This window comes from Dreissena polymorpha, chromosome 6 (genome assembly GCF_020536995.1).
Source record: "Dreissena polymorpha isolate Duluth1 chromosome 6, UMN_Dpol_1.0, whole genome shotgun sequence".
In the NCBI taxonomy this organism is placed as follows: Eukaryota; Metazoa; Mollusca; class Bivalvia; order Myida; family Dreissenidae; genus Dreissena; species Dreissena polymorpha.
Window position 1 is genome coordinate 41,300,548 of NC_068360.1, and position 25,795 is coordinate 41,326,342.

At 37.6% G+C, this 25,795-nt stretch overlaps 1 protein-coding gene and 1 long non-coding RNA gene across 2 annotated transcripts in view; both read right to left on the reverse strand.

The window, feature by feature from the left end:
* The window catches only part of LOC127834251 (collagen alpha-2(IV) chain-like), a 62,525-nt gene that overhangs the window by 14,535 nt on the left and 22,195 nt on the right, over positions 1-25,795 (reverse strand). Inside the window, exons 7-24 of the mRNA XM_052359938.1 lie at positions 22,303-22,461; positions 21,866-21,928; positions 20,160-20,319; positions 18,335-18,423; positions 17,966-18,028; positions 17,394-17,438; positions 13,830-13,949; positions 11,993-12,200; positions 10,610-11,088; positions 9,049-9,130; positions 6,609-6,724; positions 5,634-5,811; positions 3,860-4,054; positions 3,473-3,580; positions 2,812-2,925; positions 1,414-1,575; positions 995-1,165; positions 355-498 (exon numbers count right to left, since the gene is read on the reverse strand). Of these exons, the coding sequence (XP_052215898.1) occupies positions 355-498; positions 995-1,165; positions 1,414-1,575; positions 2,812-2,925; positions 3,473-3,580; positions 3,860-4,054; positions 5,634-5,811; positions 6,609-6,724; positions 9,049-9,130; positions 10,610-11,088; positions 11,993-12,200; positions 13,830-13,949; positions 17,394-17,438; positions 17,966-18,028; positions 18,335-18,423; positions 20,160-20,319; positions 21,866-21,928; positions 22,303-22,461 (2,656 nt within the window). The remainder of the gene's footprint in view (positions 1-354; positions 499-994; positions 1,166-1,413; positions 1,576-2,811; positions 2,926-3,472; positions 3,581-3,859; positions 4,055-5,633; positions 5,812-6,608; positions 6,725-9,048; positions 9,131-10,609; positions 11,089-11,992; positions 12,201-13,829; positions 13,950-17,393; positions 17,439-17,965; positions 18,029-18,334; positions 18,424-20,159; positions 20,320-21,865; positions 21,929-22,302; positions 22,462-25,795) is intronic.
* LOC127834276 (uncharacterized) lies at positions 12,464-13,453 on the reverse strand. The gene is made up of 3 exons (XR_008027857.1): positions 13,281-13,453; positions 12,859-13,135; positions 12,464-12,568 (listed from the first exon to the last, which is right to left on the reverse strand). It is a non-coding gene; the product is annotated as an uncharacterized LOC127834276 (long non-coding RNA).

A 25,795-nucleotide genomic window follows, 5' to 3' on the forward strand; every position in this document is an offset into this window, starting at 1 on the left:
CAAATAATGTGCAGTGTTTTTAATTTTCACGACTCGAGACGACTGACGCATGACCATTGATATCAGTTCAAACATGAATTTCCGAGTTGAATATAGTGGCCGTTGGCCGTTATGGACAGGTGGCCGTTTAATTCAGGTGTAATCTAGAGTGTTTTTTGTCGGGGGGATTCCAGACTGACCGTTGTCTGCAGGTGACGGGTAAATTCAGGTGGCCGTTAGGTCAGTTTCGACTGTATACTCATAAAATACTGGAAATGTGAATGTAACCAACAAAACAATTAACAGCACAAAATATTTTATCTTTGCTTAAATTTGGCGAAAGATAATAACTTATTATCAAACTTTGTTCCTTACCTGGAAGACCATCAACTCCGGGTTCACCATTAACACCTGGGAAGCCCCGTTCACCCTTGCCCCCTGGAACCCCATTCAATCCAGGCAGGCCATCCCGCCCGGGCTCTCCGGGGAATCCAAACACACCCATGTCACCCTTGGGACCTGATTCAACAATATTAACATCAAAATACAGCCTTCAGACCAGAGTCAACATTGTGTTATTACAAGATCAAAGACTAAGTCCGTTAATAGAGATACATCGCTAATGTTATACTTGTTTTGTACAAACAGACTCTAAATAAAATTTGTATTACTAATATAAGGGTATACAAATACAAATATTTGGTAATCTTTTCTTTTTTTTCTTGCAAACAACCCACAGCATTTTCAATATTGGTTCTTAAATGCAAGCACAATTGGAAATGAGAAATTTCATAACTAAATGTATACTAGAATAAACAATCAGATAAACAGACCTACTACAAGTTATATCTTATTGCACTAAATGGTTAGAGGTAAAAAAAAAATTAGTCAAAAGTTCATTCAATAGTTTGCCTACTTTTCTTCAAATTCAAATGCAAAATCACCAGAACCAATATTATATAATAATATTCCTGTCATATTTTTTGTCTAATCAATCCCTGCAGTGCACGCATACCTGGCAGTCCTGGAAGTCCATCTGCTCCGTTAGGGCCACTAGGTCCGGGTTCACCATCCAGGCCTGGAAGCCCATCCATTCCTGGAAGCCCTGGCTCTCCCTTTCCACCGCGGGCTCCACTGAGTCCATTTATTCCAGGCAAACCGGCTTCACCCTTTGCACCAACATTTCCTGGAATATATTATTATGTTGAGTAGAAGATTATATGACTTCAACCACTCTACATTCATTTGTTTTCTTTGACATAAAATATTGTTGAAGCATAATTATGCAGTTGCCTTAAAACAACTTCTAATTGTCCTTAAATGTAAGCCATTAATACTTTACAATGGTTTTTAAGTATTTTAACAACACAAATTTTTATCCAAGAAAATTAACGAGTATCAAACAAGAATCTATGGCTCCAAACTGCCCTTTACCTGGAATTCCAGGGAGTCCTGGTTCACCAGAGAAACCGGGCAGACCACGGGGCCCCTCGGGTCCAATGTCACCCTTCTGTCCGGGAACACCATCCAGGCCCGGGATTCCATCTGATCCTGGCTCTCCTTTCATTCCCGGAAGACCATCAAGTCCGGGCAATCCTAGAAACCAACATATTAAGTTAGTGTGGGCAATCCTGACATACCAACACATTTATTCAGTCTGGGCAATACTGACATACCAACACATTTATTCTGTACGGGCAATCCTAACATATTGACACATTTATTCAGTCCGGGCAATCCTGACATACCAACACATTTATTCAGTGCGGGCAATCCTGACATACCAATGCATTTATTCAGTCCGGGCAATCCTGACATACCAACGCATTTTTTCAGTCCGGGCAATCCTGATATATTGACATATTTATTTAAGAACTTATTCATAATCTTGTGAAATTTGCCACCAAAAAGAAAATACCAGTATTTATTTTTGCAAAATATAAGTTCTGCAGAAACATTCAATATGAAGACGTTTATAAATGATTGGATGAGATTTTAGAATATTATGGTCATATGACCAAAGTCACGAGAGTAAGTTGGGACCATTTTTTCAAGCCCATAAAAACTGAGGTGAATGGAATTATATTGCTTTGCAAGACATAGTTTTAATAAGAATCTCAATTTTTCTTAGCCTCAAACTTAGTTGTTAAGTATTGACCAATAAAAAAGCTTGTTACTAATTAGTGTTTTTAAGTATTGACCAATAAAAAAAGCTTGTTACTAATGAGTGCTAATTTACTTTGGCAAATTACTGAAAAATCTTTTTTATTTGTTGGCATGAAATTTTGCGGTTAAAACAAAATGACTTGTAGACAAGTAAATTTGTAGGTATCTGATTTTGAATTTGTTTTTCCATGTGTTTGTGTAAAATTCGTGAATCTGTTAAGCCAAAAAAATGAACAACAAGAAATGTGTTTGTCAGAAACACTATGTCCCCTACTGCGCCGCTTTGAACCTATATATTTGACCTTTGACCTTGAAAGAAGACCTTGACCTTTCACCACTCAAACTGTGCAGCTCCATGAGATACACATGCTTGCAAAATATCAAGTTGTTATCTTCAATATTGCAAAAGTTATGGCAAATGTTAAAGTTTGACGCAAACAGACAAACAAACAAACAAACCAACAGACAGGGCAAAAACAATACATCCCCCACTATAGTGGTGGGGGACATAAAAATTAATGACCCATTACATATGATTTTACAATATGTAAGATTAAGTTTAAGATTTTATAACAAATATTTTTAGTCATGGAGCCAGACAATGGATTATCAAATTAATAGTCGGAATGGTGCCTCTTTTTTAACCAACAACACATTTTCGCTTACCTCGTTCTCCCTTTCGTCCAGGGAGACCATTTGCTCCAGGAAGTCCATCCAAGCCTGAGTCTCCTTTGGGTCCAATCACAGATTCTCCCGGAATACCGGGTTCTCCCTTCCCACCTGGGTAATAAAAATGTGTATCCCATCAAATTCACTTTGCATGTATTTAATTCTAGCAAATGATGTGCAAACCAATTCTACCCCGCATTTGGGAAACAAAATGAGAGATAATAAGTTATGTATTGAACCCACCAACTGGTATCCAGGGTACAGTAACAACAACTCAACTCCCGCACAAAATGCTGTACCACAATAATTCACAGCAGAATCATTCAATTGAGAGAAAAATTCACAGCAGAATCATTATATTGGAAACAATAATTCACAGAAAAATAATTAAATTGAAAAAACAACAACTATTCACAGAATAATTGAACACAAAAATAATTCACAGTAGAATAATTAAATAGAACACAATAATTCACAGCAGAATACAACAATGTAATTAAATTGAACGCAATAATTTACAACAGAATAGTTAAATAGAACACAATAATTCACAGAAGAATAATTAAATAGAACACACAAATTCACAGCAGAATAATTAAGTTTGAAAAGAAAAATAATTCACAGAAGAATAATTAACTAGAACACTCATGTTATTCACCTGGTAGACCGTTCAGTCCATTGAGTCCGGGCTCCCCTAGGGGTCCAGCCTGTCCTGGCAGTCCAGGCAATCCACGATCTCCTTTATCTCCACGCGGGCCGGTCAATCCTGAACAATATTTTTAAAAATCAAATAGGATCTAATCTCCTCTTAATGATCAGAAAAGTTTAGAGAGGTCACATTATAATTGGCTATTTTTTATACATTGTGTTTTAATTTTAATACCATATTGTTGTTTGTTTGGTGAGGCCATAATGTATGTATTTGAATACTATGTGTTTTTTTTAAAGGAAGATAATGTAAATGCCACTTAGGACTTATAAGAAGGTTACAAATTATAAGAAGATTCAAGAGTTTTACACCCAACCCTCTTATTGCCCAACATACCTCTCGGTCCTGGTTCTCCTGGTCTGCCGTCGAATCCCTGATCTCCGTTCCGTCCTGGCAACCCATCCAGTCCAGGCACTCCAGGTTCTCCGTTGACTCCCTTCCCTCCAGGAAACCCGTCTCGTCCTGGAATACCCGGAGGTCCTGCTGGTCCGCGGTCACCCTTGTTTCCTTTGCCAACAATCACGGTTTCACCTAGACGTGACAATACAAACATACTATTTATTCTGTGTACAAACAAACTGGCCAATCAACTACAACAAATCATTTTAAGCTCAATCCGAGCCTTATTTTTCAGCATTTGACTAATGGATATTAAGCATTAAATGCAACATGCATTCTGATTGGTGAATCTTTACAGTTATAATAAAGAGCTGTTGTGGTTGTTGGGGGTGGTGAATTTCTTTTAATATTAGTAATGATATTGTATTTTGAAACAATTTAAGCACAATTTTTAAATAATTAATCTTACAATTGATCAATTTTTTAGAAAAAGGGTCTGTCTATTTGTCCAAATGTTTCATTAATTTATTGATTGACGTCACTGCAATATGACATACAAGATAATGTTATACCATTCAGCATAGCTGATGTTTGCCTAGTTATAATGTAATTGCTGGGTTATTCTTAGGTAATGGTCATGGGAAGATACATTTGAAACATGGGTACTTACTGACCCCTGCAGGATGTGACACAGGGTTGTCAATGCATACATGTAGTTCTAACTATTTATTTATGATCCTCCTACCACACCATACAGGTTCATTGAAAGGCCACATAATAGTTTCACTCTGAGGTAGCTTTGTTTTATGCAAGTGCGTAAATAGAGAATACTAGGTCAGTGCTGAATAAAGCAAAGTTTATTTTGCGAGGCTTAGAAAATCTGAATCACGAGCCTTGGTGAGTGGTTCAGATTTTCGTGCAGAGCAAAATAAACTCTGCTTTATTCGGCACCAACCTAGTATTCGATTTATCCCATCAATTTTCTTTATCAGTAAATTATTTCTTTAAAAATAGAATAGGAAAATCGAACAACATGGAAAATCCCAAAGTTATTTTAAGCAAACATTGTTTCATTATTTTAATCGTGCCAAGCCTAATACATTACAAAAAGATCAGTAACTAACCTGTTTTTCTGTTTATCATACCTCGACGTCCCCTATTTTTAAGAAACAACGAAAAAAACAACACTAAACAACTGCAGCTTTAAGGTGAAAGAACATGCATTGTGTCGTATGACGTGTTAAAAATGACGTCACAAGTACGCGCACTTAATATTTGTGAATAATGTTTTTTTGCTTTTTGAGTTGCATTATGTGTTAAAAATATATTAAATCTTGGTATCAAGATTGTTTGTTTTGTTGAATCTGATTCGAGTTTACTAAAAATGATTACTTTATAGTTGATTCCGAGTATTATGACCATTCTCCGCCGCGCATCGCAGCTATATTTCAGCACTGCCGAAATAGAGGAAAATTTATTCCACAGTGGTTTAATTCGACATAGCACGTCTGATGATGGGATAAAGCATCATCCCAGATAAGCTTGTTCAGTCTGCATTGGCTAATGAGCGACGACACTTTCCGCTTTTATGGAATTGTTTGCTTCAAGGAAGTCTCTTCCAAATAAATATCCTGTTTTTGCCAAAAGTGTCATCACTAATTAGCCTGTGCTGACTTCACAGACTCATCTGTGATGACACCGTACACTAATGCAATAAGCTCCTTTTTCGCAGAGCGCGGCTCAAACAGTTTCACATTCAAAGCATCCTCACCTGGTCCACCCTTGTCTCCCTTCATGCCCTGCAAGCCGGGTAATCCTGGCTGCCCTGGCTCTCCTCTCTCACCCGGGCGACCGGGCATGCCGAATCCGGGCTCTCCTTTCGGCCCAGGCAGCCCATTGTCACCTCTCTCACCTAGACGACCGGGAGTGCCATCAAATCCGGGGTTACCCTAGAGGATAGTATTTGTATAATCATTTAATAAAAATTGGACATGTTATCTCTTGTACATTTTAGATAACTTGTTTTAAGAATATATGTTAAAATAATTTTGCCACAAAAGGAAAAAAAATACATATTATAATTGTTGAATCAGTGCTAAAATAACAATGACCCGATATTTCAAATATATTTTTTCACCAAAATCATTACTAATTTTAGTGTATAGTAATTATATAAAATACAAATCAATATTTTTCATGACTATTATGCAAATTCAAATGGGTATAATACCAAATTTAAAGTGACATGCAAATCCAGTAAATAATGGTGTTCTTACCACCTTCGCTAACTCTGGGAAAACCAGCCTTGTGAATTGGCGTAACATGTCTTCACAGGCTAATCAGGGATGACAATGTCAGCGTTTGTGTTCTTATGTCCCCCAGTGTTTACTGGGGATTATACTGTTTTTGCCCTGTCTGTTTATTAGTTTGTTGGTTTGTTTGCGTCAAACTTTAACATTAGCCGTAACTTTTGCAATATTGATGATAGCAACTTGATATTTGGCATGCATGTGTATCTCATGGAGCTGCACATTTTGAGTTGTGAAAGGTCAAAGTCAAGGTCATCCTTCAAGGTCAAAGGTCAAATATATGGGGGGACATAGTGTTTCACAAAAACATCTTGATTTTTCATTTAAAAGAGGCTGCAAGTGTTGTCCCTGACTAGCCTGTTAATCTGTCATGACACTTCATGCATTTGCATTAAGCCCAGTTTTCCCAGCACACAGCTCATTTTATCAAGTCTCACCTTTTCTCCCTGGATGCCAGCTATACCCTGGGCTCCACGCGGACCCTGTGGCCCCTTCGGTCCAACAGGTCCAGGCTCTCCCGGAAATCCCGGATCACCACGTTCTCCTTTGGGTGCTGAAACAGACACAGAAGAACATTGAGGCTTGAACAAGGAACTATTGTGTTTGATACATTAAACCATTGATGCCTAGTGTCTAGAAAAAAGGCTTTGGCAAACAGCGTAGACCCAGATGAGATGCCGAATGATGTGGCGTCTCATCTGGGTCTGCGCTGTTTGCTTAAAGGAATTTATGAAAGAAATGTTCTAAATATAGAAATAAATATACTAGACATCACTTATTTTGTAAATAAATTGATTCCATTAAGAAGGATGTGAGAGTCCACTAGGCATAATGGGTTAAGGTAAATTATGATTTCAATTCTCTGTTGGTCTTATACACAAGTGCCACTTGTACTAAAGAATACATGAGTTTTAATTTTCCATGTGTCTTATCACAAGAGTGGCTTTTACTTGAGAATACAGTTAACATATTTATGTAGTTAACACATAAGTATTTTTTAAAATAGAATACCTACAGATTTATTTTACTTTTACACCTAGTTTTGAGAGCTGCCAACAATATGCCATACTTCAGAGAACTGATAGGTATTTCAATTTAAGGTTAATTTAATTAAATATTTGAACAAGAGGACCATGATGGCCCTGAATGGCTCACCTTACTAACCTTGCTACATCAACTTAAATTCTATCAGACCCATATACAATCCCAAGAAAGATTTCATTAATTAATACATTCTGACAAAATGTCATCAAGATGTGATGAAAACTGTGACCTCTTTCATCTTCACAAAGTTTTACTAGAATTGGCCGGGTGACTTAATTTTTGACCCCAGATGACCCATATTCGATCCGAAATCAGATATTATCAAGATAAACATTCTGATTATACTTCATTAAGATCTGATGAAAACTATGACCTCTATTGTCTACACAAGGTTTTCCTATGATTTGACCTAATGACCTAGTTGTTTACCCTAGATGACCCAAAAACAATCCCATAACAGATTTTAACAAGACAAACATTCTGCCAATATTTAATTAAGATCTGATGAAAACTGTGACCTCTATTGTCCACACAAGGGTTTTCTATGATTTGACCTAGTGACCTAGTTTTTTACCCTAGATGACCCAAATACAATCCCAACACAGATTTTAACAAGACAAACATTCTGACAATATTTAATTAAGATCTGATGAAAACTGTGACCTCCATTGTCTACACAAGGGTTTTCTATGATTTGACCTAGTGACCTAGTTTTTTACCCTAGATGACCTAAATACAATCACAACACAGATTTAAACAAGACAAACATTCTGACAATATTTAATTAAGATCTGATGAAAACTGCGACCTCCATTGTCTACACAAGGGTTTTCTATGATTTGACCTAGTGACCTAGTTTCTGACCCCATATGACCCAAATACAATCCCAATCCAGATTTTATCAAGATAAACATTCTGACCAAATTTCATAAAGATTGGATGAAAACTGTGACCTCTATTGTCTACATAAGGTTTTTCTTTTATTAGACTTAGTGACCTAGTTTTTAAGCCCAGATGACCCAAATACAATCCCAACCCAGATTTGATCAAAATAAACTTTCTGACCAAATTTCATAAAGATTGGATGAAAACTGTGATCTCTATTGTCTACACAAGGTTTTTCTAATATTTGACCTATTGACCTAGTTTTTGACCCCAGGTGACCCAAATACAATCCCAACCCAGATTTCATCAAGATAAACATTCTGATAAAATTTTATAAAGATTGGATGAAAACTGTGACCTCTATTTCTACACAAGGTTTTTCTATTATTTGACCTAGTGATCTAGTTTTCGACACCAGATGACCCAAATACAATCCCAACCCAGATTTCATCAAGATAAACATTCTGACCAAATTTCATAAAGATTGGATGAAAAACTGTGACCTCTACTGTCTACACAAACAAATTGTTGACGGACGCACGCACACACGCACGCACACACGCACAATGGACCTCGGACATCACACGGTCACATAAGCTCACCATGTCACTTTGTGACAGGTGAGCTAAAAATAACACCTTTGTTAAAACCATTTTGTTGAAGTGGAAATCTAGGACAATATTTATCATTGTTTACTATACCAAACAAATTGAAGATCGAAATGAACTTTTTATGTAGCAGAAAAAGATGTAAGGAAATTCGATTTAGCAAGAATTAAATTATAAAATATGATCATTATAGTCGAGCTTATGTGAATTTTTTTCACTGGTTTTATTCACTCTTTTATCACAAAGCAAGATATAAATTATCATTCAAAATTATAAATTATGCATTTAGTTTAAACATATTAAAAACCACACACTATAACCACAAAAAAGAATTGCTTACGCATTGTAAAATTTGATGGAATCTGTGCATCTTTTCCTGGAAGACCTGGAAGTCCGTCATAACCTCGCTCTCCCTTCTCACCCTGGAGTATGTAACAAAATAATACATGGGTGAAAGTGCAGACTTTTAAAAATACTGAAATCTGGTCGAATGATGATGATATAACAATTTTTACTATAGTTTATTAAGGACAAAAATTATGCAAAATACTGAAATCAGTATTAATACTGAAAACTTTCACCCATGAATAATATTACTTGCAGACATATCAACCATGTTCTGGGAACACTGGGCTAAATACATGTGCATAAAGGGTCATACCAGATTAGCCTGTGTAATCTGCACAGGTAATGTGCTTAAAGGGTCAATTCAGATTAGCCTGTGTAATCTGCACAGGTTATGTGCTTAAAGGGTCAATTCAGATTAGCCTGTGTAATCTGCACAGGTTATGTGCAAAAAGGGTCATTTCAGATTAGCCTGTGTAATCTGCACAGGTAATGTGCATAAAGGGTCATTTCAGATTAGCCTGTGTAATCTGCACAGGTAATGTGCATAAAGGGTCATTTCAGATTAGCCTGTGTAATCTGCACAACTAATTCAGAAAAGATGTTTCCGCTTTAACTGGATTTTCATTCAGAAGAAACTTTCGATAAAACCAAAACTTATACACAAAAGCGGAAATAGTCGTCTCTGATAAGCCTGTACAGATGTATTCTCCCTTATTGTCCTCAATATAATTTGTAAATGCATTAAGCCCAGGCTAATAAAGTCTATATATATCATCATATTGTAACCTTATCATGAACATAAAATTATGTTAGCAATAGCCAGGTGGCTATCAGCTATTTTTGAACATATGTATTATGTTAAAGGGTAATATCCTCTTTATTAGCACTTGTGCGCTTATGAATCTGTATTCTTGGCATAAATTATTTAAACTTTAGTATTAAGGAACACAATTAATGTTGATTTTAAGAATCAAAACAACTATACAAAATGGGTAATCTGTTCAATACATTTTTAAGAAAGTATATTTTTCATACTTTTTTATCTTAATCCAATGATATACAACAACTTGATAAACTGACAGAGAGGCTCAATTGGTCGTTGTCTGCTAAAGTACTACTTCAAAGTACCCCAGGTTCTCTTAAGGTTGCCCCCAGGTTCTACAATGTATCTAAAGTACAAAAAATCCACTTAAAGGCATCTGACCATACTTCAGGGTACTTTTCAGCACCAGTATATTTTTCTGTACACCCGGCACTATGTGTACCAGAACGTACTTTTAAGTAGTACATGAGCCAACAATGACCAATCAAGCGACAGTAAGACACATTTAAACCCTTTGCATGCTGGGAAATTTGTTGTCTGCTAAAATGTCGTCTGCTGAATTGATAAAATTAGCATTTTCTTCATTTTGAATACTATCAGAATAGCAAACAGTTTGGATCCTGAAGAGACGCCACGTTCTGTGGCGTCTCCTCTGGATCCAAACTGTTTGCAAAGACCTTCAAAATTCGGTTCCAGCACTGAAAGAGTTAAAACTAAACACTTCACTTACATCATTTCCCCTAGCTCCTTGCAATCCTGGCATTCCATCAAATCCGGGTTCTCCCTTTTCACCTTTCAGTCCCTCCGGTCCACGGCCTCCCTGAAGCCCGGGTCTACCTGGCAAACCTGAATCTCCCTTCTCACCCTTGTTTCCGTTTTGACACGAGTTGCATAGGCCACCGCGGTCACCTTTCTCACCATCCCGTCCGTTAAATCCAGGTCTGCCTTCAAAGCCTTGCAGACCAGATGGACCACGTTCACCCTTTTGTCCCGGAAGCCCAGGTCGACCAACTGACGAGTTTCCAGGTAATCCGGGCAACCCTCTTGGTCCGGATTCTCCCTTTGCACCTGGAATTCCGTCCCTTCCTGGATCACCATTTCGGCCTGGTTCTCCAGAAATAGACTGTCCAGGTTCACCCTTCAAGCCACGCTCACCTTTGGCACCTGGATAACCCTGTGGTCCGGGAAGGCCATCCAATCCGGGAAATCCTACATATCATAAATGTGTAGGGGTTTAAATCTTTGAGGACATGCAATTAAATATCTTCAAAACATTTACAATTAATATTTATAAATGTAATTTTAATTCTTATTACAATCAACATTTTAGTTGAATTATAATTATTTTTACAAAAAACATTTGAGTTTAATGTTAATAAATATATTAAAAATTGATATTAATTACTACAAAACAATACTTTTATATTCATAACCTAAGTAAATAGAAATGATAATTAAAACAACAGCACCGCATAACGTTGCGGGTGCAGATTTTAATAAATGAAAGATTGTCAGAAATTTATATATATTTTTTTTAAAGGTCACAGTGACCTTGACCTTTGACCTAGTGACCAAAAAACGGGTGTGGCATGTAGAACTCATCAAGGTGCAGCTACATATGAAGTTTCAAAGTTGTAGGTTGAAGCACTTTTAAGGCCAATGTTCAAAACCTTGACAAAACAGGGCTCAACATTAACAGTTGTCCTATTGCCACTGGCAAGTAAAAGTTGGGTCCGGGCAAGTTATTTTATAATCTAGTTGTCCGCCCAGGCAACGGCAACAAATAGCACAAAGCATTAAATTAAGACTTTCATTGCTGTAATCATTTTGTTAAATGTGCAAAATTTAAGTTGTTGTGGTGTATCATTTTGATTTTTATTTAAAAAATATGAGGTTTACAGTCAATGTGATATTTCATGTTTGGGCAAGTGGCTTTACGGTAAGGGCAAGTACATTTTCTAAGTTAGTTTTTAGGTTAATGTTGAGCCCTGAAAATGTCAAGGTTTTAGCGGACGGCGGACATGACACGACAAGCTGGCTATGACAATACCTCGGTTTTCTCCGAAAACAGCCGAGCTAATAACTTTAACAACAACTTCAGTTGCAGTCTCACCTTGCAGTCCAGGTTCACCTCTGTCACCCTTCGGGCCATCAAGACCCTGAGGTCCTGGTGGTCCGGGAACTCCGGGACCTCCTCTCAAACCCTCTGGTCCAGGCTCACCACGAGATCCGGGGAATCCTGGCAGACCGTCCTCACCATTGGGTCCCCTGGGTCCGGGCGGTCCGGGCTCACCTGGGGGTCCATCGCCGCCTCCGGGACCCTGGTAACATTATTGTTATTGAACCAATATTGCCTATTGAGATGTAATGGAAATTTTTCTTGTTAAATGTACAAGGGACCAGCCTATCGTTTTACATATTTAGCTAACCAGTATAATAAGTACCTTACTCTGGGAAAACAGGGCTTAATGCATGGGCATAAAGTGCCATCCCTGATATGCCTGTGCAGTCCACACAGGCTAATCAGGTACAACACTTTCAGCTAAACTGGATTTCCTTCAAAAAGGGCTTGCTTTAAATGAAAACAAGGGCTGTTTGTAAAACATGCATGCCCCCCATATGGGCTGTCCGTTGTACTGGCAGCCATTGTGTGAATACGACTTTTGTCACTGTGACCTTGACCTTTGACCTAGTGACCTGAAAATCAATAGGGGTCATCTGCAAGTCACGATCAATGTACCTATGAAGTGTCATGATCCCAGGCAAAAGCGTTCTTGAGTTATCATCCGAAAATAATTTTACTATTTCGGGTCACCGCGACCTTGACCTTTGACCTTGTGACCTCAAAATAAATAGGGGTCATCTGCGAGTCATGATCAATCTACCTATGAAGTTTCATGATCCTAGGCATATGCGTTCTTGAGTTATCATCCGAAAATCATTTTACTATTTTGGGTCACCGTGATGTTGACATTTGACCTAGTGACCTGAAAATCAATAGGGGTCATCTGCGAGTCATGATCAATCTACCTATAAAGTTTCACGATCCTAGGCATATGCGTTCTTGAATTATCATCTGAAAATCATTTTACTATTTCGGGTCACCGTGACCTTGACCTTTGACCTAGTGACCTCAAAAACAATAGGGGTCATCTGCGAGTCATGATCAATCTACCCATGAAGTTTCATGATCCTAGGCGTATGCGTTCTTGAGTTATCATCCGGAAACCATTTTACTATTTTGGGTCACCGTGACCTTGACCTTTGATCTAGTGACCTCAATATCAATAGGGGTCATCTGCGAGTGGTGATCAATCTACCCATGAAGTTTCATGATCCTAAGCGTAAGCGTTCTTGAGTTATCATCCGGAAACCATTTTACTATTTCGGGTCACCGTAACCTTGACCTTTGACCTAGTGACCTCAAAATCAATAGGGGTCATCTGCAAGTCATGATCAATGTACCTATGAAGTTTCATGTTCCTAGGCCCAAGCGTTCTTGAGTTATCGTCTGACAACCACCTGGTGGACGGACCGACCGACCTACAGACCGACATGAGCAAAGCAATATACCCCCTCTTCTTCGAAGGGGGGCATAAATATCATAAAGGGGGCAAGTGTTTTCCCTGATTAGCCTCTGCCGGCTGCACATGCATTAAGCCCAATTTTCCCAGAACGTCACTCAAGTGTGTAGTTAACATCGCAATTGAAAACATAGACAGGAATGTGCGCCATTCATTTGAATTAGAACTTTTAAAAATAGCAGCCAACAACTCCACACCAATATTGCCTTCAAATTGTTAAAACTTTAATAGCTTATTTTATACAAAATCATGCAGCTACCCTGCAAAGGAGCTTAAAAACCCCTAGAAGCTGTGGTTACATTGTTTATTTGTTTTTAAGTGCAGTCTGTAAATAAAAAATTGACTTTTAAGCGCCAATACACTTACACCTGGCGGGCCCTGGGGTCCACGAGGTCCTAGGTCTCCTTTGTCTCCAGAGAAGCCGCGCTCTCCTTTCATACCTGGAATACCAGACAGTCCGGGAAGACCGTCCATTCCCCGATCACCCTGGCAATGAAAATGGTGCATTTTAACCCATAGAAAAAACAAGCAAATTAATTGAATTGATATCCCCCGCCTAAAGTGTTATATTTGACACTAAAAAAGCATTTTTTTGAAGATACAAAGGGCCATAACTCTGTTATTATCAGATAGTGTACAATGCCATTTGGCGTGCATCATCCTTTTATCAATATATATACTCATACCAAGTTTCAATGAAATCCACAAAAGCACTTCCAAGATATGGCTCCGGACACAAAAGTGACGGACAAACAGACGGACAGCCGGACAACGCCAAAACAATATCCCTCCGCCTCTGACGGGGGATATATACTCGTACCAAGTTTCAATGAAATCTGCCAAAGCACTTCCAAGATATGGCTCCGGACACAAAAGTGACTATAGTAAAAAGCATTTTTTCAAGATACAAAGGGCCATAACTCTGTTTTTAACAGATGGTATACAATGCCATTTGGTGTGCATCATCCTCTTATGCATATATATACTCATACCACGTTTCAATGAAATCCGCCAAAGCACTTCCAAGATATGGCTACGGACACAAAAGTGCCTATAGTAAAAAGCATTTTTTCAAGATACAAAGGGCCATAACTCTATTTTTAACAGATGGTGTACAATGCCATTTTGCTTGCATCATCCTCTTATGCATATATATACTCATACCAAGTTTCAATGAAATCTGCCAAAGCACTTCCAAGATATGGCTCCGGACACAAAAGTGGCTATAGTAAAAAGCATTTTTTCAAGATACAAAGGGCCATAACTCTGTTTTTAACACATGGTGTACAATGCCATTTGGCGTGCATCATCCTCTTATGCATATATATACTCATACGAAGTTTCAATGAAATCAGCAAAAGCACTTTCAAGATATGGCTCCGGACACAAAAGTGCCGGCCGGACGGACAGCTGGACGGACGGACAACGCCAAAACAATATCCCTCCGCCTCTGGCGGGGGATAACAAGGGCTGTTTGTAAGACATGCATGCCCCCATATGGGCTCTCCGTTGTAGTGACAGCCATTGTGTGAATATGTTTTTTGTCACTGTGACCTTGACCTTTGACCTAGTGACCTGAAAATCAATAGGGGTCATCTGCCAGTCATGATCAATGTACCGATGAAGTTTCATGATCCTAGCCATAAGCTTTCATGTGTTATCATCCTGAAACCATTTTACTATTTCGGGTCACCGTGACCTTGACCTTTGACCTAGTGACCTGAAAATCAACAGGGGTCATCTGCGAGTCATGATCAATCTACCTATCAAGTTACATGATCCTAGGAATAAGCGTTCTTCAGTTATCATACGGAAACCATTTTACTATTTCAGGTCACCGTGAACTTGACCTTTGACCGAGTGATCTCAAAATCGATAGGGGTCATCTGCGAGTCATGATCAATGTTCCTATGAAGTTTCATGATCCTAGGCATTAGCGTTCTTGAGTTATCATCCGGAAACCATTTTACTATTTCGGGTAACCATGACCTTGACCTTTGACCTAGTGACCTAAAAATCAATAGGGGTCATCTGAAAGTCATAATCAATGTACCTATGAAGTTTCATGATCGTAGCCATTAGCGCTCTTGAGTTATCATCCGGATACCATTTTACTATTTCAGGTCACCGTGACCTTGACCTTTGATATAGTGACCTGAAAATCAATAGGGATCAACTGCGAGTCATGATCAATCTACCTATCAAACTTCATGATCCTAGGCATAAGCGTTCTTGAGTTATCATCAGGAAACCATTTTACTATTTCAAGTCACCATGACCTTAACCTCTGACCTAGTGACCTGAAAATCAAAAGGGGTCATCTGCGAGTCATGATCAATGTACCTATGAAGTTTCATGATCCTAGGCATAAGCGTTCTTGAGTTATCATCCGGAAACCATTTTACTACTTCGGGTTTCTGTGACCTTGACCTTGGACCTAGTGACCTGAAAATCAATAGGGGTCATCTGCCAGCCATTATCAATCTACCTACGAAGTTTCATGATCCTAGGCAAAAGCGTTCTTGAGTTATCATCCGGAAACCATTTTACTATTTTGGGTCACTGTGACCTTGACCTTTGACCTAGTGACCTGAAAATCAATAGGGGGTCATCTGCGAGTCATGATCAATGTACCTATGAAGTTTCATGATCCTAGGCATATGCCTTCTTGAGTTATCATCCGAAAATCATTTTACTATTTCAGGTCACCGTGACCTTGACCTTTGACCTAGTGACCTGAAAATCAATAGGGGTCATCTGCCAGTCATGATCAATGTACCTATGAAGTTTCATGATCCTAGGCCCAAGCGTTCTTGAGTTATCATCCGGAAACCACCTGGTGGACGGACCGACCGACAGACAGACCGACCAACAGACCGACATGTGCAAAGCAATATACCCCCTCTTCTTCGAAGGGGGGCATAAAAATACCGGTACTATTATTTTGGTCAATTAAGGGCTTTATTTGAGTGCTATTACATTTTGGTAATGATTTTACCTGCAGTACTGCATATATATTATTACTACATTTATTTATTTATTTATTTACAGTTATTTCAAGGTATTGAGCCTTTGAAAAAAAATCTGTTATTTTCTATATTTCATCCCACTAGGGCTTTTGGTCATAATGTCATATACAGCACTATATTGTTATAACACTTATTTAAAGGTTTTGAGCCTGAGACAACACTGTATTTGTTCTTATCAACATATTTATGACCACAATTTGTGCCATAATCAGGGTTTCTTAATGACTATGTGGCTAGTGATTGTGTTAAAAATTTATAATATAATTTATATTCGTAGGCCTGAAATTGTGTGTTTGTTTTTTATTTACATTTTCATGGTCACTTTAATTCATTGATTGCTGATATAGGGGGAAAAACATAGGAATTTGTGATGGTCATTTTCCCATGCGTTCGTGTTGAACCCGCAAAATCAATGAGAAATTAATGTCCAACAAATGATCTTTGTTCTGAGAAAACTGGGTTTAATGCATGTGCGTAAAGTGTTGTCACAGATTAGCAAGTGCAGTCCGCACAGGCTAATCAGGGACGACACTTTCCGCCTAAAATTGATTTTCAGTAAGGAGGGACTTTCTTGAAACTTGAAATACCATAAAAGCGTTAAGTGTCATCCCTGATAAGCCTGTGCAAACTGCACAGGCTAATCTGGGATGACACTTTACACACATGCAATAAGCCCAGTTTTCTCAGAACACAGATCAAATAATAATGATTTTACAATACTTCAAACACAAATCTTTAATTCCTGTTTTAAGAAGTTTCTATATACAGCAGATGAAAAAAGTATTTTAAAGGCACATGCAGTGGTAATATTCGCAATTTAACACTAATAATGAACAAAATATATCATGATTGAAATTTAAATCATTTTTCTGTTAATTAGAAAAAAATGTCCTGTGCATACCTTGGGACCCATGAAGCCAGGAATACCTGGTAGACCTTGTTTGCCCTGAAAACAACACAAAAAGATATTATTCATAAGATTCACAGCCTTATATTACATGTTTTAAAGGTTATCATTATCTCCTAATGTACCTTGATTCTGATGTGTTGCTCAAGCACATCAGAGACAGAATTAGAGGCATACAGAAACCACATACTCGCCCCCTAAATTGCCAAGCTTCGACCTTCTTTAAAACTACAGATTTGTCAAGTCAAACGTTTTTAGGAAGCATATATTTTGTACTACGTCACTTTCACCACTTTGCTCCTTTTAAATGATATATCAACCTATAAGAAGTGAAACATACAGTTATGTGTGAGTTTGTGCCTATTGCATGCTGTTGCATGGTTTTTGCAGTATTCCATTATTTAACAGAAGATGATGGTTAAATAGCCTGCAACACCCCCAACCCCGCACCCCCAACTCAAAAACCTGTATCCTGCTGTTAATAATAATTCATAATATTGGATAATATTCACGTTGAATCCCCCATTTAAATATTTTCCGCTTATTGCAAGGTATATTTTACTCACTCTTGGACCTGCAATACCAGGTACACCTTTTTCTCCCTGCATTCCGGGGCTGCCCATGCGACCCTGCAAAGCAAAGGTTAAGTTGCACCATTAATACTGAGATGCGCTTATGTCAGAAGGCATTTGCAGCTTGTGCTTCAAGAAAAAACTTTAATACACATTCTGGAGTCACTTTTCTCATATTTTCTACAGTAATACTACATCATTTACAACAAAAATACAGTCTTGTAAAACACTTTCAAGTTACTTAAAACCAGTTTTACAAATAAAAGGAATCAACCAATGAAATCAGTTTTCTTAATTCGTCCAAAATCAAGAATGATTTAGAATGTTTAAGAAATCAGGCATACTAATTAAATATTCCCTTACTGGAAGTCCATCCTGTCCTGGGTATCCACGGAGACCATCGTTACCGGGCTCTCCCTTCATGCCCTTCATTCCGGGATCACCGGGAAGTCCTGGAACCGAAAAATGCCTAAACACTGATTTTGTTTAACCCTTAGCCGAATAAATATCCATTTTGAGGCCTTTGCAGTCTCTTAGAACATTAAATAACATTTAAGACCTTTCTAGATTCATGTTGTTCAAAGAATTATATTCAAAACTCAAATTACTGATGTGCAGCAAACTGCATAAAACCAGAACAGACTGTGAGTTACTCGCAGGCTGTTTTGGTTTCATGGTGTTTACATTCAGCTTTTTCACTTTTCTTCTGCGTGAGGAAGGGATGAGACACAACATTTAATGACAAGATTAAACAACATAGAGACATTTACTTCTCTTTGTGCCTACAATGTACATTATGATCTTGTCTTACATATGTGTTGAATGCATGTGCGTGAAGTTTCATCCCAGATTAGCCTGTCCATATGGCACAGGCTTATCAGGGACAAGACTTTCCGCCTAGACTGGATTTTTTTTTAAAGAGACTCTCTGTAAATAAAAAATTCCATAAAAGTGGATTTTTGTCCCTGATTAGCCAGTGCAGATTGCATAGGCTTACCTGTGGTGTCACTTTATGCACATGCATTAAGCCCAATCTTCCCTGAACAAGACTCTAATGATAAGATTAAACAAGACAATTGCCAAGCAATACAAGTCCCCTACCTCTCCATATTGCCATCTATGCATGTTTCAAGTTTCATGAAAAAATATGAAGAACTTTTAAAGTTATCGCAGGATCAAACATTTTCAGCAGTATTTCTAGTCTTTTTGTTGCCATAGAAACCAGAATTCTTGATGTAGGAACAAAATGAAATGACGTGCATAATCTCTACATTGCTATCTATCCATGTTTCAAGATTCATGAAAAAATATGAAGAACTTTTAAAGTTATCGCATGATCCACCATTTTCAGCAATATTTCTAGTCTATTTGTTGTCATAGCAACCAAAATTCTTCACGTAGGATCAAAATGAAATGACGTGCACAATCTCCATATTGCCATCTGTCCATGTTTCAAGTTTCATGAAAAAATATGAAGAACTTCCAAAGTTCTCTCAGGATCCAGAAAAGTGTGACAGACCGACAGACACACAGAGCGCAAACCATAAGTCCTTCTCCGGTTTCACCGGTAGGTTACTAATAACATGGAGATATACTCTTTTCTGTTTCATGATTGTATTGTGATTTAGTCTGACATTAATATATTGACCAATGAAAATGCCTGTTACATCTGAGCTATGATTTCCATTAATGGAAATTAAGCTGAAGATAAACATCAAATTTTCAGCTAGCCAATTATTATTTGAGACTTCCAGAGGCCAGATAAAGTTGAATCTTTTAGATATCAATTATTCTACATCGTCTTTGTAAGTGGAACACATGTTCACTTAAATATGCTATGCTTCTAGATTTTGTGTGGGACATTAGGCAATTAAAATAATTATCATATTGGTAAACAATAAATGAGATATCTGATTTCGTGCCAAACTCTGCAAGGAAATTCAACCAATGGAACAGCATGTTTTGAAAACAGGTACAATGCTTTTGGTGTTTGTTTATTCATATTAAATGTATTAATTAGTCAACCCAGGAAATCAACAAAAATTAAGGTCCTACAAATAATAATGATATTTCCATGATGCTTAGCACTCTGATCATTTAGAGGGTTGCAAACAACTAACAATTCATTAGCGCTGTGATAATTCCTGGAGGTTGAACAACGATATGATCATTCCTGGGGAAAACATACCAATAATCGTTGTATTCCCTCCTGTGGATTCCAGTTTGGAAGTTCCAGGGGGGCCAGGGGGGCCCCCGGGGCCACGGTCACCTTTGTCACCCTTCTCAGATTTGTATGCCAATCCCATGACACCCTTGGCGCCAGGGCGTCCTTTCTCTCCTCTATCTCCCTGAAACAGCATGCATTTTGTTAGATCCAAGCAGACCTGTATTATCATGTGTCTTGTTCTGAGAAAACTGGGCTTAACGCATGTGCGTAAAGTGTCATCCCAGATTAACCTGTGCAGTACGCACTGGCTAATCAGGCACAACACTTTCCGCTTTAATCACATTGTTCGTTTAAATGAAGTCTCTTCTTAGGAAAAATCCAATTTAGGCAGAAAGTGTCGTCCCTGATTAGCCTGTGCGGACTGCACATGCTAATCTGGGACTACACTTTTCGCACATGCATTAAGCCCAGTTTTCTTAGAACGCCGCTCTTATGGTACTGCAATTCCAAAGAAAAAATGTGTTATATATTGTACTGCAATAAAAGTATTATTGTATTACATGCAAATATGGAGGCAAATGAAACTGTATACAGTTGTTACCAGTTTTACAAAAATTGATATGGTTAAAAACTAGTGACCTGAAAATCAAGAGGGGTCATCTGCAAGTCACGATCAATGTACCTATGAAGTGTCATGATCCTAGGCAAAAGCGTTCTTGAGTTATCATCCGAAAATCATTTTACTTTTTCGGGTAACCGTGACCTTGACCTTTGACCTTGTGACCTCAAAATCAATAGGGATAATCTGCGAGTCATGATCAATCTACCTATGAAGTTTCATGAACCTAGACATATGCGTTCTTGAGTTATCATCCGAAAATCATTTTACTATTTCGGGTCACCGTGACCTTGACCTTTGACCTAGTGACCTGAAAATCAATAGGGGTCATCTGCGAGTCATGATCAATCTACCTATAAAGATTCATGATCCTAGGCATATGCGTTCTTGAATTATCATCCAAAAATCATTTTACTATTTCGGGTCACTGTGACCTTGACCTTAGACCTAGTGACCTCAAAATCAATAGGGGTCATCTGTGAGTCATGATCAATGTACCTATGAAGTTTCATGATGCTAGGCATAAGCGTTCTTGAGTTATCATCCGGAAACCATTTTACTATTTCGAGTCACCATGACCTTGACCTTTGACCTAGTGACCTCAAAATCAATAGGGGTCATCTGCGAGTCATGATCAATATACCTATGAAGTTTCATGATCGTAGCCATTTTACTATTTCAGGTCACCGTGACCTTGACCTTTGATATAGTGACCTGAAAACCTTGTTGTCTTGACATTGAAATATGTTTTTGTTTCCTTTTTATGTACTTTGTTTATGGTTTTTTTCAACAACAACTTCATATAATTGTAAAGTTTTCAAGACACTTCACTAACTTATATACTTTGTCTGTTGTTGACAACTACTACATGTATATATAACTTTAGATATGAGTTGGTTGCATTACATGCTTGTTTGTTTTTTTGGTTTTTTTCCGACTTCAAATCATTATTGTTAAAATTCATATCGTACGTGTAATTGTTTGCAATTTCGAAATAAAATGCATTCGAAAAAAAAGAAGATTTTGCCACACATCACAATAAGCCAGTATCTTCAGTGCAAAAAAGAAAGCACTTGCTGCTATCTGGAATTATAATTAAAATGTATACCTTGAAGCCAGGAACCCCTGGCTCCCCTGCTCGGCCTGGGTCCCCGTCCATACCGTTACGACCCTGAAAATAAAGGAATAGAGAAATGAAGATAGGTGTGTATCTGATGGAAAAATACTCTGCCATATTAACATAACTCACAAGACAGGACCTAACAAAAATTACTTCTATTCATAATTGCCATAGTATTTGGCTATTTTTTGTCTCATTAACATTTTTTAGACTGATAAATAGTGTTCATTAATAAATATCTTATCCTTTCATCTGCAGAAAACATTGGATTTCTTCAGTACAACTTTAGTAAGGATTTCTTTACAATGGTCAATGAACACGAGCCCCGAAAGAATGATGGCACACTCTTGCCTCAAAATAATTAATATCTTATATACAATTTTCAAAACAGGTGACAATGGAACTGAACAAAAACTGGTTCATACCGGTACTCCTGGTATCCCTTCCATTCCTGGCTCACCCTTGGCCCCTTTGATCCCTTCTCCAGCCTGGGCAGGTTCTCCCTTCTGTCCCTTGAATCCATCACGCCCAGGTGATCCATCAAACCCACGAGCTCCTGGCAATCCTGGATTTCCGGGCTCACCCTGTGTATAATCAAGACGTACTTATTTAGTAATAGCATAATGGACGCTAACTTTAATGTGTTTGACAAAAATCCATCATATTTTATATATTTGCTTTTATCCAAGGCAAACCTAAAAAGTCATATCAGCAAAAAGATGGCTTGTATGTTACATAAGGTACAGTTAGAAACAGATAGTGCAACAGTTGAATTTATACTATACTGGTCAACTGCTAGCCAATTTGTCAAGGTAATATTCAATACTGTAGCACTGCCATTAGCAAAGTAATTTTTACAGACTTGTTTCCTGCTTTCTTGTCTGGATGGCAGGTTTTGAAACATCATGAAGATGTCAGAGTGAGAAATGTATGTTTAAGGCCGTATTTGTTTGATTATGTTGGTGCTCGACGTGTATGCTTCGTCAAATAAAGTATCAAATAATATTAACATGTCAAATTATGTTTGATAAAATTGCTTGCTAGTGAAAATAACTAATGAAAATCCATGGTTTGGGCAAAGGCAAACACTCGTGAGGACTTGAAAAAAATCTTCAAATTTCAAATGACCTTTTAAATTGTTTTAAAATTCCATACGAACTCAACCACACATCTGTGGAAAGAGAGCTGTGAAATGCCTTTTTTCTGAGAAGTGTGTGCTGTCGTTACAATTGATTAATACATTCATTATAGTTTCCCGTAATAATTATCAATTACCGGAAGTAAACAAAACAAAACTTGAAATATATTTTTATATCCAGAGATATATTATAAACACATATTATGCCACACCCTGCATTTCGTCTATCACCTCAAAGCTATCAGGATAATTCCAGAACTAAAATGTCTACCATTACGCTTCCCAAAAGCCGGTTCTTCTGTTTTCTTCATAAATTTATAATATCTTTTTAGCAGACTTTTGGGTAAAGAACAGGTGTTTTGCTAATTAATTTTCGGCTCCAAAAAAACAGATGAATGGATTTTGGAAATGTTTAGTGTTGAATAAAACACAATTTACGAGGAGCAAAAACTAAATCATACACACTGTATTAGAACCTAGACATGTACAGAGCCAGCAAGATCCTGGATCTATCAGAAGATTCACCCAGTTGCTGAGTGATGATTACTAAACAGAATTTTAACCAGGCATTTTCTAGTTTATTTTGTCTAGTCTAGCTGGAGTATATGTCTCAGGAAGATGGAATGCTGTGGAATCAGCATAATTCTGAGAGTCTTTATGTCTTCATGTCTTTGCAAAGCAGAATTCTGCTCGCACATAAAAATGTCTGATGTTGTGGTCAGTGTTTTTTTTAAACCATTTTACATACATTTCACATTTTGACCGGATGTAGTCCCTTAGAAAATCAAATGAATTAAAAACCTTTCATTAAAAAAATCAAGTTTTAAAGGCTTCATTTCCAACCTTTAAATACTGATGAGCAGCAAGCAGCATAAAACCTGAACAGACTGCGAGTTACTGTGGTTGCCAATTAATCTGTAAGTTTATGCCTGTTACATATAGCCATTTTCGCTTTGCTGCTCTGGGTGTTAACAGATTAAATCTGTGGAATTAATCTGTCAATAAATGTCATTTAATTATACTGTTTCCGCAAGAATTAAAATCAAGTTCAATTGAAACTGAATTAAAAGTGTGTGTTTACTCTTGAATGGAAATACATTCAAGTGTCATATAGCATAACAATACTATTTCTTTACAGAGTGCAATGGCATCATATAACACTTGAATACTTTTAAATCATTATTAATTATGGGACATGTAACCAATTTTGATAGAAAGTATATATACTGTCACTGAACATGCGATTTACTTTTTTTCACCCTTTACCACTTAAATACGTATTTTACACATTTGTAGTCCCTTAAAAGTTAAATTTGATAAAAGGCCTTTCTTACTCGATCCAAGTTTTAAAGGCTTCAGTTCAAACCCTTAGATACTAATGAGCAGCAAACAGCAATAAGCCTGAACATAATGCGAGGTACTCGCAGGCTTACTGGTTTTATGCTGGTTGCAAAAGCCATTTTCACTTCGCTTCTGAGTGGGAAAGGGATAAATACACATCAATTTACTGAGGACTAATCTATTAAAGTTTATAATTTTATCCATTTGCATCTGTGTAGTTATTAGACATATGGAGCTGAAATTTGGCACATCTGCAAACAAAGGATGCTTCTTGATTGCAGTGCTATAATTTTATAAAAGCATGTCATAGATTTTATTGATATTCTAACTTTCACAATGGTCCCATGATTGTAAAGAGGTAACGCACAATTTCATCACGAGTCTTATCATTTTTGACAGGTCTTTATTTGGCAGTAATTTACAACATGGCATTAGAATGCCCCAGTAATCAATTCCATTCACCACTGACTAGACATACTCTGCGAACTCCACAGATAAGCCACGTGGCTTCTGACCCAGTGCTGATGGCTAGAAATGCCACTGATTATTTACCTATTCATACAAGAACATTATAATGAGTATATGTTGTGTTATGTTCCAGGAAATAAGTGCTACAGCGTTTTGTTTATCTGTACCCATATAAACCGATTTTTGTAACATTTGATATCTTGATCTTGATATATGTATATACAGCATGAAAATCAAGACAAGAATTATGGAATGTCTTGTTTTTCATATGGTATTACATGATGAGCATTGAGAGACACAAGCACCTATCAACTATCTTCATTACACATATGTGCTGAGCTCTGACAAAACATGTCTAAATGCATGTGCATAAAGTTTCGTCCCAGATTATCTTGTGCAGACCACACAGGCTAATCAGGGATGACACTTTCCGCCTAAATAAAATTTGCATCTGTGTATAGTTACTTGACGTATGAAGCTGAAATTGTGACTAGACACAGATCTCCTTTGAACGAAAAGTAATCTGGGAAATACTTTATGCACAGGAATTAAGCCCGGTTTTTCCAGGGCAAATATTTTTCAGTGATTTGCTGCTTTTGACTGTCATTAGAGATGCCTAATAATAACTCGTGTATTGATTCACGGGAATTTTTACATCTTAACCTGGTTTCCTTAAGAGATTTTGTTGTCATACTCATTATATAAAAGAGAAATAATACATATTAACCTGGTTTCCACTGGAGATGGTAGGCTCAAAATAACCATCTGAGAGGGCCTGCTTGGCCCGACCAGATACATATCAGCGATCATGTACAATTTGTAACAGACAACTGTTTCTGACTGGAGTGTAACCGCAGTGGTGGTTCCAGATCAGAAACCACTGATTATCTCAGAGGCAGAATATGTATACATTATAGAAGTACTGTCAGTGCTGGGCTGTAGTATATGATGCAGAGGAAATCAGTAGGTAC